Genomic DNA, 14872 nt, shown 5'->3' on the forward strand with positions numbered 1-14872 from the left:
CTCAACAGAAATCACAGCCTGTTCTAGTGTCCTTGTTTTATTATTTCAGGTTTATGTTAGATTTTAATATGCATTTCCAACTTAAAACTTACTTTTGAAGTTACATTGTAATCTAACAATCATTTTACCTTTGAAGATAGAAATCAAGTGGGAACGTGTGTAAGTTAACACATGGCATAAAAACTACTTTTACCTACCTTTTGAGCGATCAAGACCTTTAAAAGGTTTCTTAAAATGTTTTTTGTGCTTTTTACGTTTACGTCCTTCTCAGTGGAAGCATTTTAGTGAGAAAAGGATAAAATTCAAGTTAGCAGACTAGAGGACAGAAAAGAAAACAAGAGATTTCTTCCTGAGAGCAAGTTTTAGTACAAATCACCTTACTTTATTCCAAACTGACCTGCTATTGCAATACATAAATTCACAAACCTGTCATCTAGAATAGCCTCTTTAATATAGAAATTAACTTGGCAGGTACAATTATAAAAAAATTGGACAAAATATCCATATATAATGCCCTTTATAATATTTGTATTTGTGATATATATATATTATATAATAATAATATTGTGATATTTTCACAATACAAAGTTCGGTTTTAATTTCTATGTTACCAAAATATTAGAAATGTAATAATGACAGAATATAAAACTTTCAGAGGAAAGTTTTGATAAATGTGCAGTAGGGACACAGGAACACAGATGAAATGAATGGGTAGCATGCTGACAGAAGACTTCCTTTGGATGATTCACCTCACCAGCAAAATCCTTTAATGACTTAAGGATATATAGAATACAAAGGCCATAAAATGTACATTGAACTGCACGTTGAAATTGGCTTAATAATTCTTTTAAAACTTCATCCTTTTATTTGGCACTGTCTCACCTGATGACATTGACCAACACTTATCCAAGTTAAGTCTTTATATTCAATTGCCTACTAGACATGGACTCTAGTCTACACTCTTGAGGCACGCTGCCTTTAGTGTCCACTCCACCTTCCTCTACACATCCTTCTGTATGTTGCTACCAGATCGGGACGAATACCTTCTGAAATACTATTCAGTCTGTTAATCTCCTGCTTGAAATTCATTTAAAGGCTCTCTGTAGTCTGCCCGATATAATGAAAAAGCTTTTATACAACACAATGGTCCTTTCAATGATCTATCTCCTCCACTCATCTGTGCATTAGATACTTTAGAAATACTATCTGTCATATTATAAAACAAGCCATAACTTTCTAATGCCTAATGTCTCTATATGTGTCATTCTGGGTCATCCTCCCTTAAGTTTTTCACCAAATTCCTAGAAGGCTTCCAAATATCTGATAGAGCACTGCTGCCTGTGTGAAGCCTTCTACAACTATTTCAAGCAGCTCCAGGGCCACCTACCCTTGCACCTTATGTCCACTGAGCTGTGATTATACTATATTTGAAGTGCTTGCACAACTGTTTTGCCACCAGGCAGATATCTTCATTAGGAAGGAATTACCCAAAATCTGAGCATAAAGCGCATGATATATATCTGTTCCAATGAATAAAAAAAATACACATCTGAACATTATAATAAAACATATAAACTCAGTTAACATTATATATATTTAACAGAATATACATGAAATTTATCTTGAACTTTAAAATTTGGTTTTCCTTGATATTTTAAAGCAAATTGCCCTGCCACAACAAAAACTAAGAACCAAATCCAGGATGACAAGAATAAAACCTTGAGTATTAAGAAGAAAATATTTAATAAATATGTACCAGAATCTGCACTTTGCTATTACCAATATTTCTTGCCAAACTGATGGTCCCTGAATCATTTTCATTCCTAAACAAAACATCTAGAAAAGACTAAGGTCTCAAAGATAACCATTTGAAAAGAAACAATTAAGAAAGCCAGAGTAGCCCTGAAAACCATCCCACTTGGCTGAACAGCTTTCAGAGACAGACTCAGCTACCTGGGTTTAGATTATACCATAATCCGTTTTCTTACCTGACCTATTATCTTTCTAGCTTCACATTTGTCCTAGCCCCTTGTTCTACAATTGATCACCGTATTAAATGCACCATGTTTAAACCTCTCCAAATATACTGAAAATTAGTAATCTGAGTGCTACATAGCTCTTTAGAGAAACTGTCTATTTAACCTGATAATTAATACATTTGTGATTCTCAATCACTCTCTAAAGCAGTCCTAAAATACTTTGGTCTCAGGGCCACTTTAACACACTTAAAACTTGAGAACCTTAAGGAATTTTTTATTAGTGTGAGTTAGTTACTGATATTTGCCATACTGGAAATCAAAACTGAGAAAAACATTTTAAAATTAACTCAAAAAAGTCATTATGTGAGAGCAAAAGTAACATATTTATGAAAAATAACTATTTTCAAACAAAAAGTACTGAGAAGAGTGGCATGGGATTTTACATTCTTCCAAATTCCTTTAATGTCTGGCTTAGTAGAAAACTGCTGGATTCCTACTGCCTTTGATCTTTTGAGATATGTTGCTTAGATTGAAGCATATGAAGACATTCTGATCTAAGTACAGATATATAATAAAAAAGGGAGGAACATCTATCTTCATAACTTTTTCAGGTAACTATGGATATGACACCCAAACTCATCAAGTGGTAGTTTCTTAATGGGTAGTTGCATCTTGGAATCTGAACTCAACCAATTCATTTTTCATCCAAATTAATATCAATTGGTTTACCATGCATTTTATATGGACTTTTACACATTATTGATTTTTTTATTATGCACTGGTAATATAGAAATATTGCTTCATTGCATTATGCAGATTTCTAAATGTTGAGTCATTTCATTATTTAATACCCAAAATCACATTTGCTAATACCATGACCAATTTCATCAGAAAAGTTTTCTAAGTTTTGGGAAGCTGTCAAGCTCAAGGTGGCAAATACAAGTTTTCCAAAATTCTAAATTTTGTTCAGAAGTTCAGACCTTATCATTGACAACATTGTCAGTTTTTTCTTGAAGATGTTTTGTTGAAGTGTCTACCAAACACCCTGATCTGAGTAAGAATAGTCTGTCAGTTACTCTTTCAAGGAATATCATTTTCCATGAGAGAGGTGACTAACTAGTTCAGCAAACAACTCAAACTGCACAAGAACTTTTCCATAAAACAATTATCCTACTCTTAGTCTGCATTTGTGATTTACGCACACTTCCTCTTTTGTCACATCAAATTTTAAAGACACATAACTCAAGAACTGAAATTTAACAAAATTAAAGTTTTCCTGCTTCATCAAGGACATTCTTAAGTTAAACTGGTGCTTTTTTTGTTTTGTTTTGTTTTATACTGGGAGTGCATGGTTGTGAACAATACAACAGCTACTAGTACAGTTTGGTGCCATGGCCTTGCTTTCATGCTAAGGCAACCAGCAACTTTACACAATGTTGCTTTTGTACCAACAGCACAATGAAAACTCAAATAATGTCTTATTGTTATGAAAACAGTTTGGCTTATGAGAACCACTGCTCTAGAATAATGTTTTTTAAATGATTATCAAGTGAGAAATGAATGTACACTTAGAAACTGAAAAAAATGAAAGGATCATAAAGTACACATTAAATCCTAGCTGGCTGAAGATGATATTAACAAAATTAATTATTCTCATTTCAGAATCGTTCATATTCTAGGCCTATTTTTTACCAGGTTAATGTACCTTTTTTGAAAAAATGTAAACTAAATCAATTAGGTTTTCCTTTACAACGACTTATTTTTTTTTTAATGGGCTACTAGAATTCATTTGTATCTTGGAGGCAGGTTATTCCTAGTAGGATCAGAAGATACCACCCATGGCAGGCAATAGTTCAATTATAACCTGCAAAATTGGACAGTGAGCCATGAATATCTCCATGCTTTTATCATTAAACAAAGTAACTAGGACAAATTAATATAGTCAGCCATAGTTACCAAAGGAGCAGATTTGTTAAAAGAGATGCCAGTTTCAGATAATTTCAATGCTGTGAAATTTGCATGCAAAATCTTCCATTTGTCAAAATGAAGTTAAATATTAAAGAAGTGTCTAGATGCAGAAATAGTTCTATTTTAACTATTGCTTATACTTCAAGACACAGACCCTGCTTTGCCATTTAATTAAAATAAACTTTAAATCTGAAGTAGTATGACAAGCTGCTTTAGTTATGAAAAATGTATCAAATTATTATTTGGTAAATTTCTCAGGAAACAGAAGAATTCTATTGCAAATCTTAAAGAAGTCAGCTTCAAGTTGCCTTTTGTGAAGCTTCAGATTTCAGTATGTTGTATAGAACAGAAATCTAGACGTACCTCTGGAGCTACAGCAGAGGTGAAGCAAATCAGGGAGGATCAAAGAGGAACACCTATCAAGGCTGTGAATAAAGTCTCACTCAATAAAAAACGTTCCATTTTATTGCTCTGTACAAATTTGAAAACCACAGCTAAGGAGAGGAACTGCCTAATTAAGAAACTAGTACACTAGCATATATAGCATAGAACTAAAGTCAAAAGGGCAGTCCGGATTTGAAAGGTATTTATAGATCAAACTGGAAGCTTCACAACAGCAGTGGATCGTGCTTGTTTCAAGCCATGAACACTCAGCATCCAGTGGTGCTTGCCACAAGAAGACACTAAGTATTTAGTGAATGAATAAATGGTGGCAGAAGGTAGGGAAAAGGAAATGATGGTAAAGGGGAAAAATCCGAATTACATTTCCATATTTTCTAAATTCTTTAATGGAGTCATCAAACGGACTCCATTAAAAGCACAAGTACAGGTAAAAATGTTATTTTTTATGTAGCTGAATATAATTAACCATGCATACCCACCAGGCTTGATGTCCTTGTAAAGAAAGTTTTCCAAGCCATATATGAACTCCCCTGAATGTGCGCCTGCATCCGCATGGGAGCAATAACCAAAATGCAAAGTATTTAAGACATCTTTATTTTCACATGTAAAATATGTCTAAATTTAATTCAAGGAATGGAAAATCATGTAACAGAATAGGTAAAATTTGGTGACATGAAAACAATTGATTTATAAGGAAATAGTGAAACCATTTTCATTATTTCAGCGTACAAAATTTATTTTCATAATATTAAAACAAAATTTCATAATAAATAAAGTTTAGCAATAAGTTTCAAATTAAACAAGGCAGACAAAAATCAATTATGGCTAATGTTTCACTGAATTATTTGACGAACTTTCAAACAGAACCAAAGTCTATTTTGGTTCCCTTCTTTCCTACCATTTTGCCTATTTTCAGAGAGAAATATTGCTGTGATATTTATAGTAATTTTAGATCAAACTGAAATTAATTCATCTTACCTTAGTCTGATCTGTTCCTCCATATACTGTCGGAGTCCTTTCTATTAATTCCTGCTAATGACGGTTTGAGAGCACCATCCTTCTTTCCCCTCCCCAAATCCAGCCTACATACACATCACAGCAAGTTTAACCTTCCTAAAACACAGCTCTGATCACATCAACTCCTTGAATTTTTAAAGAAAGAAAAAGGAAAACTTATTGACTTTCCTATTGGCTACAGATTAAAGTCCATTTAACATAAAGCGGAAAGTACAGAATCTAGATAGAGCCAGACTAGGTTCATATTCTAGCTCTATCATTTTCTACCTGTGTGACCTAGGACAAGTTATCTTTCAGCTTTCTTGAGTGTAAAATGGAAACAACAATCCTTATGTTACAGAGTTATGACTACTGGATGAGTCAATTACTATAAAGCAGTTGAAGAGTGACTGCCAAACAGCACACGCTCAAAAGATGTTAGCTGCTATCATTGTCACTACCAGCATCATCACCATGGCATTCAGATCTCTTAAAATCGACCCTAAATACAGCTTTCCAACTTTTACCTAATTATATCTATCAAGCTCCCAAATTCTTAGCTGCTCTCCATACATTCTCTAAAATTTTCCATCTTCATTGTCCCCTCTACCTAGAATGTTCCCTTTTCTGCATACTCACCCTTTAGACCCAGCTGAAATATATACCTTTGTAGTGTCTCTCCTGATCTCTTTGGATGAACATAATACATGCATTCTGAATTTCCTTAACACTCTATCTATACCTCTTTGATGGGATTCAACACTTTCTCCCATTTATTATTATGCACAACTAAATTACTGTTATATTATTTCCCCAACTAAAATCTTCTGACAGTAGGGTCCTGGGTTTTTCTAATTTTTGTGTTTCAAAAACATCTTGAGCACATAGTCATCAAGACTTCTCAAAAGTACTTAGAACCTAAAGGAACTGACTTCAAATTTCTAATATTAAACCTAGCATTCTATTCCCAGTCAAATCAAAGTGTGGAAGTAAAATAAAAAGACTTTCAGACTTGAAAAGATTTTAAAAATTATATCCGGTGGATCCATCCCTTCTTAGGACCTATTAGATATGTTCCAGCAAAACAAAGGAAAAATCTAACAAAGAACAAAAAGCAAGGTACCTAGGAAACAGTGCATTAAACACAGAAGAGTGATGAAGACAGTCCCAGGATGTTAAGAACTACAAAAATACAACCAGTTTAGAGTGAGATCTCCAAGAGAAAAAGGAGGGCAGGGAGGGAACCAAAAGATGGCTTTGGGCAATTGGAAAATAACAATGATGGTCCTAACAGATAGATTTCATGTAGCATTTGAAAAGAATTAAAGGTAAATTTACATAGAAGACTAAGGAAATTTAAAAAAGCATTTAAAAATTGAAGAAAAACCTAGTACATTATTCGCCCTACATAGTGAACAATATTGTCAAAGCAAATTTTGACTAATAATTGACCAAAAATTATGATATAACCACATTATGAGAAGATAGGGATTTTAGTAAAAAGAAACTGTAAGAGAGGTAAACTTCTTGCCTGTCATAACAGGAAATCCTAGATAATGTCTTATGTTAATAAATTAGACAATGACAGAAGGTTGACATTTTTTAAATGATGGTTTCCTCTAAGGAGTGGGTCTAAAGGGTAGAAAAGGGTGGAGCAGGAGATTGACATTTTTCATCAGAAGCCTTTTTGGCAAAAATGATTTTAAAGTGTATATAAATATCACCTTGATAAAATTAACATTTTTAAATATATAATCTAGGATATTTGAGAATCTTTAGCCTCACCAGGAATTTAATTTATCCCTTCATTTTATAATAGCCTTTCCAGGAAAATAAGGTCACTACAATTAAATGAAAGGATGAAAATATCAAGGAATTTATTTTGATAGTGAAGCTAAATGAACTCAGTTATATTTCACTTTTTTCCCACATGATAGTGGGCAACATTCTATTTTATCAACTAACAAAAACTAAGTAAAAATACCTTTTTAAAGCAGATTAGCATGAGGATTTTGTTTTCATGTTTATCATCTGCTACCTAGAATTAAATTGCTTCCTCTCTTTACCTCTGAGTCTCTAAACACATGTGACAGTACTTTTGGGCTTTTAAAATAAAAAATTACGTAGAAAAATAATAAGTCTAAAAAATAAAGTATAGTAATCAAATAACTATAATAATGGTGAAATGCAAAGCATCTAAAGGCCATTATCTTTTATCATCCATATAAATAATATATGAAGATGTGACCCATATCCATAGAAACTAGAAAAAAATACATGCAGTCAAGTTAAGTAAATGTATTTCTTGACAATTAAGAAAAAAACATCTCTATCAACCTATTTCCTAATTCTCAAATTCATCTTTTTTATACTCAGAATATTTTTGACAACTCTATCATGTTAAAACTGTTTTACTTTCTGAATTTTCTATCCCAACAAAATCTAAATTGTATCACCCAAGAAGCAACAATGTAATTATTATATATTAGCCTAATATTCTATTTATATAAGCTTAATACTAAACTATGTCAAATCATCCTTAATAGCCTCTCTGCCAGACCCAAACATGTGTGTTTCCTAAGTATTAAGACCCAGAAGTCAAAATTTCACAGGTATTCAATCCATATTGTAGAGTAGGTTATCATTTTGTCAATTAAAGTGACAATTATGAAAACAGGAGACTACCATGCTTTTTCTGGAAACACTAAAATATTTTTTAAGTCATCATAGTTATTTCTATCAAAAAAGAAAAGGAGTTTGGGGTTTATTTCTCAAAAGACAGAATATAATTATAAATATTGATTATATATTATGAATTATGCATGATAATTACATATCAGTACACCTAAGTATATGTCAATATACTTATTGATGAATATATATAATTATATATGTGTTAAGAAAATACACTTAATCTGAGCTATATCAAGAAAAATGAAATTCTAGTGCTCCCCAAGTCCTTCCCTTCATTTTTATAGTATTATTTCTACCAAATACTAATTAAGCCAAAGTGAATAAAATTAAACAATCACACTTAATTGTCATAAAACAAAACCATCCTCACCTTGCTTTATTTGGCACTTTAATAGAAATTAAGAAAAACTGTTTTAATAAAAATACAGAATCACAAACTTCGGAAGACAGACAAATATGCTTAAGTATTAAAAAAGGAAAGGAAAAAAGGTTTAGGCTTTTAAAAATTTCTTCCATTAAGATGGCCTCCATATTTTAAGTATTTTAGTAATTTTTTGTAATAGAATCAATAATTCTGTATAAAAGAAAATACTTTGGGGCAAAAAGAATTAAATCATTGATAAGGAATTTTAATGAGCAAGTTATGTTTAAGAAGGAGTTCCTGTTGATTCAATTAAATGTCAGCAATTTTAATTAGGAAAAGAAACCTTATATCTAAATAGAATTGCTGTAATTTCTAACTTAACATTTGCCATCTCTTGAAAGACTAAAGAGAAATGCCTTAGCATTTCTAGTATTTTCTTTCATCACAGAAATATAAAAAACTGCCAACCAAATGTCACAAAAATGATGTAAAATACTCATAAATACTAGTAATTCTCATGTTCCAATCAGCAATCAGAGTATGATTTGACTTGAAAGAGAAGAACAAACTGGAGGTTTGGAAAAGTCCTTTAATTCATCACTCCACTGACTACTCTTTTTCATCTTATCCTTATTCTTGCTCCTTAAACAAAACCAAAACAGTCATCAGATATATTTTTAGATAAAAACAAAACATTAAAACTTAAGGCAAGATGTTAAAATACTGAAATCTGAAGAATCAAGTTATTTTTATAGAAATATAGTATACAACATACAATAGTATATTGGTTTCAGGCATACAGCACAGTGACGCAACAGTCACCTACACTATTAAATTCACCCCAGGAAGTGTTGTTAGCATCTGCCAACACACAATGACATTGCAAAATTATTGACTATATTCCCTGTGCCATACTTTCATCCCTGTGGCTAATTTATACCAAAATATGGATTTTGTGCATCTATTCCCTTAACTTTACCCTCCCCCATGACATTAGTTTCTTCTCTGTATCTATGCTTCTACTTCTGTTTTGTTCATTTGTTTTGTTTTTTTAGATTCCACATAAAAGCAAAATCATACAGTATTTGTCTTTCTCTGTCTGGCTTATTTCACTTAGCATAATACCCTCTAGGTCTATCCATATTGCTGCAAATGGCACATCTGCCTTATCCATTCATCTATCAATGGACACTGAGGTTGCTTCCATATCTTGGCTACTGTAAATAATGTGGCAATAACATTGACATGCATGCATCTTTTTGAATCAGTGATTCTGTTTTCTTCAGGTAAAATTCCAGAAGAGAATTGCTGGGTCATATGATATTTCTATTTTTAGTCTTTTGAGGAATCTCCATACTGCCTTCCACAGTGGCTGCACCAATTTACATTCTCGATAACATTGTAGGAGGGTTCCCTTTCAAGAACAGAATTTTTTTTTAAATCGTATATAAAGCGATATAGCTAGGAATAGAATCACAGCACCATTTCCTCAGAACATTTTTTTATTATATTAATATGCTGAACCTCATTACTTCCAAGGATACAGATAAAAATGCAGACAAAAAGCCTATTAACATTTGTCCAACACAAAGAGTCTGCAGTAACTCTCAGAACTTGGAAAACTGCAAAAATGACTGGTTAAGCAAAGTGGGATAATTAAACTGGCAGAAATTACTAATTTCCTTAGTAATAAAGATAAAAAGACTTTCAGAAAGTAATTCAAGATGTATTACCAATAATCACAGAAAAAGGAAATGATTCCTAAATATGAGTCATTAAAATATTTATAATCAATATTTTGAAATATGATTTGAAAACAAGATTCTTTCTTTGGAACTAAACCTTATGAAGGCTTATAAAAGCATCCTCCTTAGAGTGTAATAAATCTAACATATAGGTATATCTAAGTTTATCTAAAACACAAACTTATTCTACCTTTCTCTGCTGCTTTTTGAAGGGCTTCTTCAATTCGGGATAGCTCTTTCTGTTTAATGTCTTGCAAGGATTTTTCTTCTTTTTCAGCATCATATTTAATACCTAAAAATATATCATTAATTCACAAAGAAATGCAATTAATAAACAGGAAAAGTTCAGCCGCATTATGATTGTATGTGTGTAATTTAAATCATTTTTTTGTAAGTCAAAAAAAGTCGCATTCTTCAGTTTTACAGGAAGTTTAAACATAAATGATTCCTATTTACTTACAAAGTTTTATATCTAAAAGGAAAAGGGGAAGAGAAAAGAATCAGAGAAATGAAGAAAGGAAAAATGTGAATAGAAAGGTAAAAGGAAGGAACAGAGGAAAACTTCCAATTACTATACCTGAGTGGGTAAAACTTTGACAACTACAAAAAACATGCACTATTCAATACCAGTTGTTACTGTAAATTAATAAAAAGACTTTCAGAAAGTAATTCAAGATATATTACCAACAATCATAAAATATATATATCCTTTTTATCTAGCAAGTTCATTTCTGATATTGTATCCTAAGGAAATAGCACAAAAGAACTAGATATCTATAAGGAGGAGATGTTTATAATTTTCACTGCAATAGGGAAAAACAGTAGGCAATCCACAATGGAACATCATAAGGCTTTTCAAAATTTCACTGTCACCATAAAAACTGTGAAACATAACATCAAAATACATGTATTTAGTGAAAAGCCAGATCCATGATACATATATGTCATAATGCTATATCAAGTCAAATATGTATGTGGTAAAGACTGGAAAGCAAAATATTAAAAAAAAAATTGTACTTGTCTTATGGTTGAGAAAATGAGTAACTTTTCCATAAAAAATCCAAAATTTTCTTAACATTCTTATTCTTATAACTAAGGAAATTAATAAAGATATTAAACATTGCTACTTTAAAACACTCAATAAAATTAAAATACTGTAATTTGTATAATAAAAAAAATTACCTATTTTACACACATTTTTGAGAGAATATTCACTCAAAATCAGAAGCAACAAATGAGGGAAAAAAATTTCAAATCTTAAAATCCATAAATTAACAAATCAGTTCATCATTTTTTAAAAAATTATTTTCCAAAAGTACATCTAATGCAGTCCAACTTAATAGGAAACTTTAGCTACAAAATAATTACTCATAGAAAATAGAATAAATTTACCAAATGGTTGAAATTTTTTCCAACAATAACACAAAAATATTTTATATACAAATGTGTATATATATAAAATGTATTTATGTGCATATATGTATATGATTATCTTTTATTTTACTAAACATATTAAAAAATTTAACACAGGTAACAATTTAATTTCACTGTGGTATTACTAAATGAATGGTTGTAAACTAAAATAACATACTTGCTCCAGGGACAACAAGCAGGTATAATCCCTCTAGGGTTGCAACGACTGCTTCCCCATAAAGGTTCTTCCAAGGAATCTTCAAAGTTAATTTATCTAAAGAAACATAATTTAAACCTTAAGTTCTCATTACGATGCTCAAAAAGATACACATTTTTCACTTTACATTAAGAAAAAAGGGTAACAAAACCCTTCATGTATATATATCACTCAGAAAAAAATGAAAACACTCCAACACTGAAATTTACAAAGATCTTTCCCATATTATATTACTGTAAGAAGTAACAATTCACATTGTATTTTATACTTTTCAAACTTTTTGATAAGTATCTGTTCATTTAATATTCCCAAACTATAAAAATGCAGCAACTATTATTCCAATTTTGACAAGGAAACTCAGTCCCAAAGGAGTTAAATTAATTGCTTATGACCACCCAAGTCATCAGTGAGGATGCTAGAACCTGAACTTGATACTCTTCTTGACCCAAAAGTTGATGGTCTGAATACAGTACACACTGTTTTAGCCACACACCTATAACTGCCTCTCTACCACACAATTATGCCTGTACAAGATCCCAGGAATTAAAGCAGCAACACAGAGTACCAAAAGAATAGCGTTTCGACAGTATGCCAAGTAGCTACAATTGGAAGAGGCCAGCCCTACAGGCAAGGTATACTGTTTTATGTTTAGTATTATGAGTTACAGGTAGTTCAGGCCAGTTATATTCCAAATATCCACTTAGAAATCACTTGAAAGGAAGACCACATCTTATTAGATACAATGGTATTAGTGTCCATTCTTCAAGAGACTGGCTTAAAGAAACATTCTCACCCACAATAACAATGAACTATGGTCCTGTCACTAAGCCAAGTTTGGGGTTTTATGGGAAAAGGCTACACAGCAGGAGAGAGAAGACAAGAGGGCATACTCTCAGCTAAATTTTGAAATGGACAGAATTTGTCTTTGGTATCTTTTCACATTTATTTCTTTACTTTTTCCAGTCTCCAAGTATGCCTTCTTCCCAGATCTCCAGGCAGTGAATGTCTCAATTTGCTCTCAACAGTACTACAGCAGTTTCGTTCAAACCTTTCCTACCCCCTGATTTCACATGTTCCAAATTAAAATACCTTCTCTTATCATAACTTAAAAAATAATAATCCTATAAAGCTATATATAGTTCTCTCAGTGCTGCTGTTCAATACTCTTGAGAGAAAACAATCTGATTCAACTGAGTCCTGCTAGTATATGAATAGCTACTTAGACCACAAGAATCACTGGCACTTTTAAATAAAAATGCTCAAAGTTCAAAGAATTGTTAAATAGGCTAATAAGCTAAAGAATAAATAAAAATAACACAGTGTAAGGGAAGATGTTTTGATTCACCTGGAGGGCTTATGAAGGTAAACCACTTTTACCTGGGAATCAATTCCCAGGGTTAAAGTCTTAAATTATTTTTCTACTTAAATTTTTATTTTTCTTCAGTTTGTAAACCTGCTGAGTTTCTTAAATGTCTCCCATGTCAGTGAGGCTAGAGGTAATGCCAGGATACTAATACTTCTGGGTCATTTCTAAGTCTTATGATTTTATAGTGAGTGTCATCTATATTTATAATAGTTATATTTGTAATTAATTCATAAACTCCTAAAAAATTGACTTGACTGCCTTCTTGGTGAGCATGAGCCTAAAAAAGGGGGAAATGCCCCCTTAACTAACATACCAAAATGGGATCATCTGTTCCCCAAACCTTGTCTTCTCTATTCCACTGGAATTGTTAGTTTTATTACTGCTTCCCTTTTATAGAATAGGAAATTATTTTAATTTTTACATAAAAGGGTAATTGAGGAGTACCCACAAATATGTCTAGCTCTTAGAAAACCAAAACATTCTTGAGCATATTTAGCCATACTGACTCTTTTAGGTATAATATTTTAACCTACCAGAAATTTAATAACTAATATAAACATTTCACAGAGCAAAAGAAGGGATAAATATAAAGATAATATGCCTTGCATATGTATGTAAAGGGTCCCTCATAATTCAATGAGTAGCCTTGAAAGAAGCCATTAAATTCTTATAATACTTTAATAGCAAAAAAGTAAAAAAAAAAATACTTTGAACCATTAAAAAAAAAGTCATCCAAAATATAAATCGTTTTAATAATATAATGAATTATTTTGAGTTTTTAAGTCAAATAAAACTCCAACACACTGGAAATGTGATTTGAATACTATGTGTTAATTTTAGACCTCCAAAACTCCCTTGAAAATAAAGATACATTCATCCTTGCCTTTCCCATAGCTATTTGAATAGTCTCATTCAAAGCATGTGTGCATAAATATCTCAACGGCAAAAGAATGAATAGATGGCTAAACCTTCACTCTAGGATTTCAATTAAGCATGTATGACCACAATACTTCTAGAACACTGTTAACGATCACCACCTCACACAGCACAAGGTTCTGTATTACAGACAGACAAAAAAGATGATGTGTGCCATAGGGATGCATTCAATCAAATGGAGTCTCCTGTTTCAAAGGACAAAACATGAAAATGTTACTCTATATTAAAATGAACACATATAGGTGGTATAAAGTGGACTCAAAGAGTAGCCAACTAATTGCTAAGAGATGCCAGAGCAATGAAAGACAAAGCCTTCCTTGAATATAAAATAAATGAGAAGGAAAGTGATGTGGTGAAGTAGTAGTGTGATGGAGGTAGAAGGAAGGAAAGTGGCATCAGTCATCTAGGGTTATATTTTTTAAAAAGTAAAAACCAGGAAGCATGACCTAGTTGAAAAGAATGCAGGTGAAACTTCCTATTGAAAAAGTTCTTCAACAAAGATGTCTGCTTAGTTATCGCTGATCTTCCTATAAGAGAAAGGCTTTCTACTTACTAAGACATCCTCCATCCCACACTTCTGCATAATGTATCAGAGATATGGTTGGACAAAACATGAGGAGCCATACTTAAGTTTTATTTAATAGTTGTAAAGTATACTACTTTCACATATAAAGAAAAAACACATAAATTTGGACCTTGACTGACTTTGAAAATTAACATATATTTTGTGTGGTGGAACCAAAGCCTGAAAAGTATCATTGCAGTTCAAGTGTCCTTCCATTTTTAGAGATA

General features: G+C 31.9%; 1 protein-coding gene across 7 annotated transcripts in view; it reads right to left on the minus strand.

Moving 5' to 3' along the window:
* Positions 1 to 14872, minus strand: part of VPS13C (vacuolar protein sorting 13 homolog C) — a 196400-nt gene that overhangs the window by 170046 nt on the left and 11482 nt on the right. For 5 of the 7 annotated variants that reach the window (XR_012120726.1, XR_005057547.2, XM_037004257.2 and 2 more), the window contains exons 4-7: positions 11740 to 11835; positions 10339 to 10440; positions 4829 to 4891; positions 198 to 263 (exon numbers count right to left, since the gene is read on the minus strand). Coding sequence is in view for 4 of the 7 variants with exons in the window: in XM_037004257.2 (XP_036860152.2) it covers positions 198 to 263; positions 4829 to 4891; positions 10339 to 10440; positions 11740 to 11835 (327 nt within the window). In the remaining 3 variants the exon portion in view is untranslated. The remainder of the gene's footprint in view (positions 1 to 197; positions 264 to 4828; positions 4892 to 10338; positions 10441 to 11739; positions 11836 to 14872) is intronic. The other 2 variants (XR_005057550.2, XM_037004258.2) reach the window with 1 other exon arrangement.

The sequence above is a fragment of the Manis javanica genome, chromosome 8 (assembly GCF_040802235.1).
Source record: "Manis javanica isolate MJ-LG chromosome 8, MJ_LKY, whole genome shotgun sequence".
NCBI lineage: Eukaryota > Metazoa > Chordata > Mammalia > Pholidota > Manidae > Manis > Manis javanica.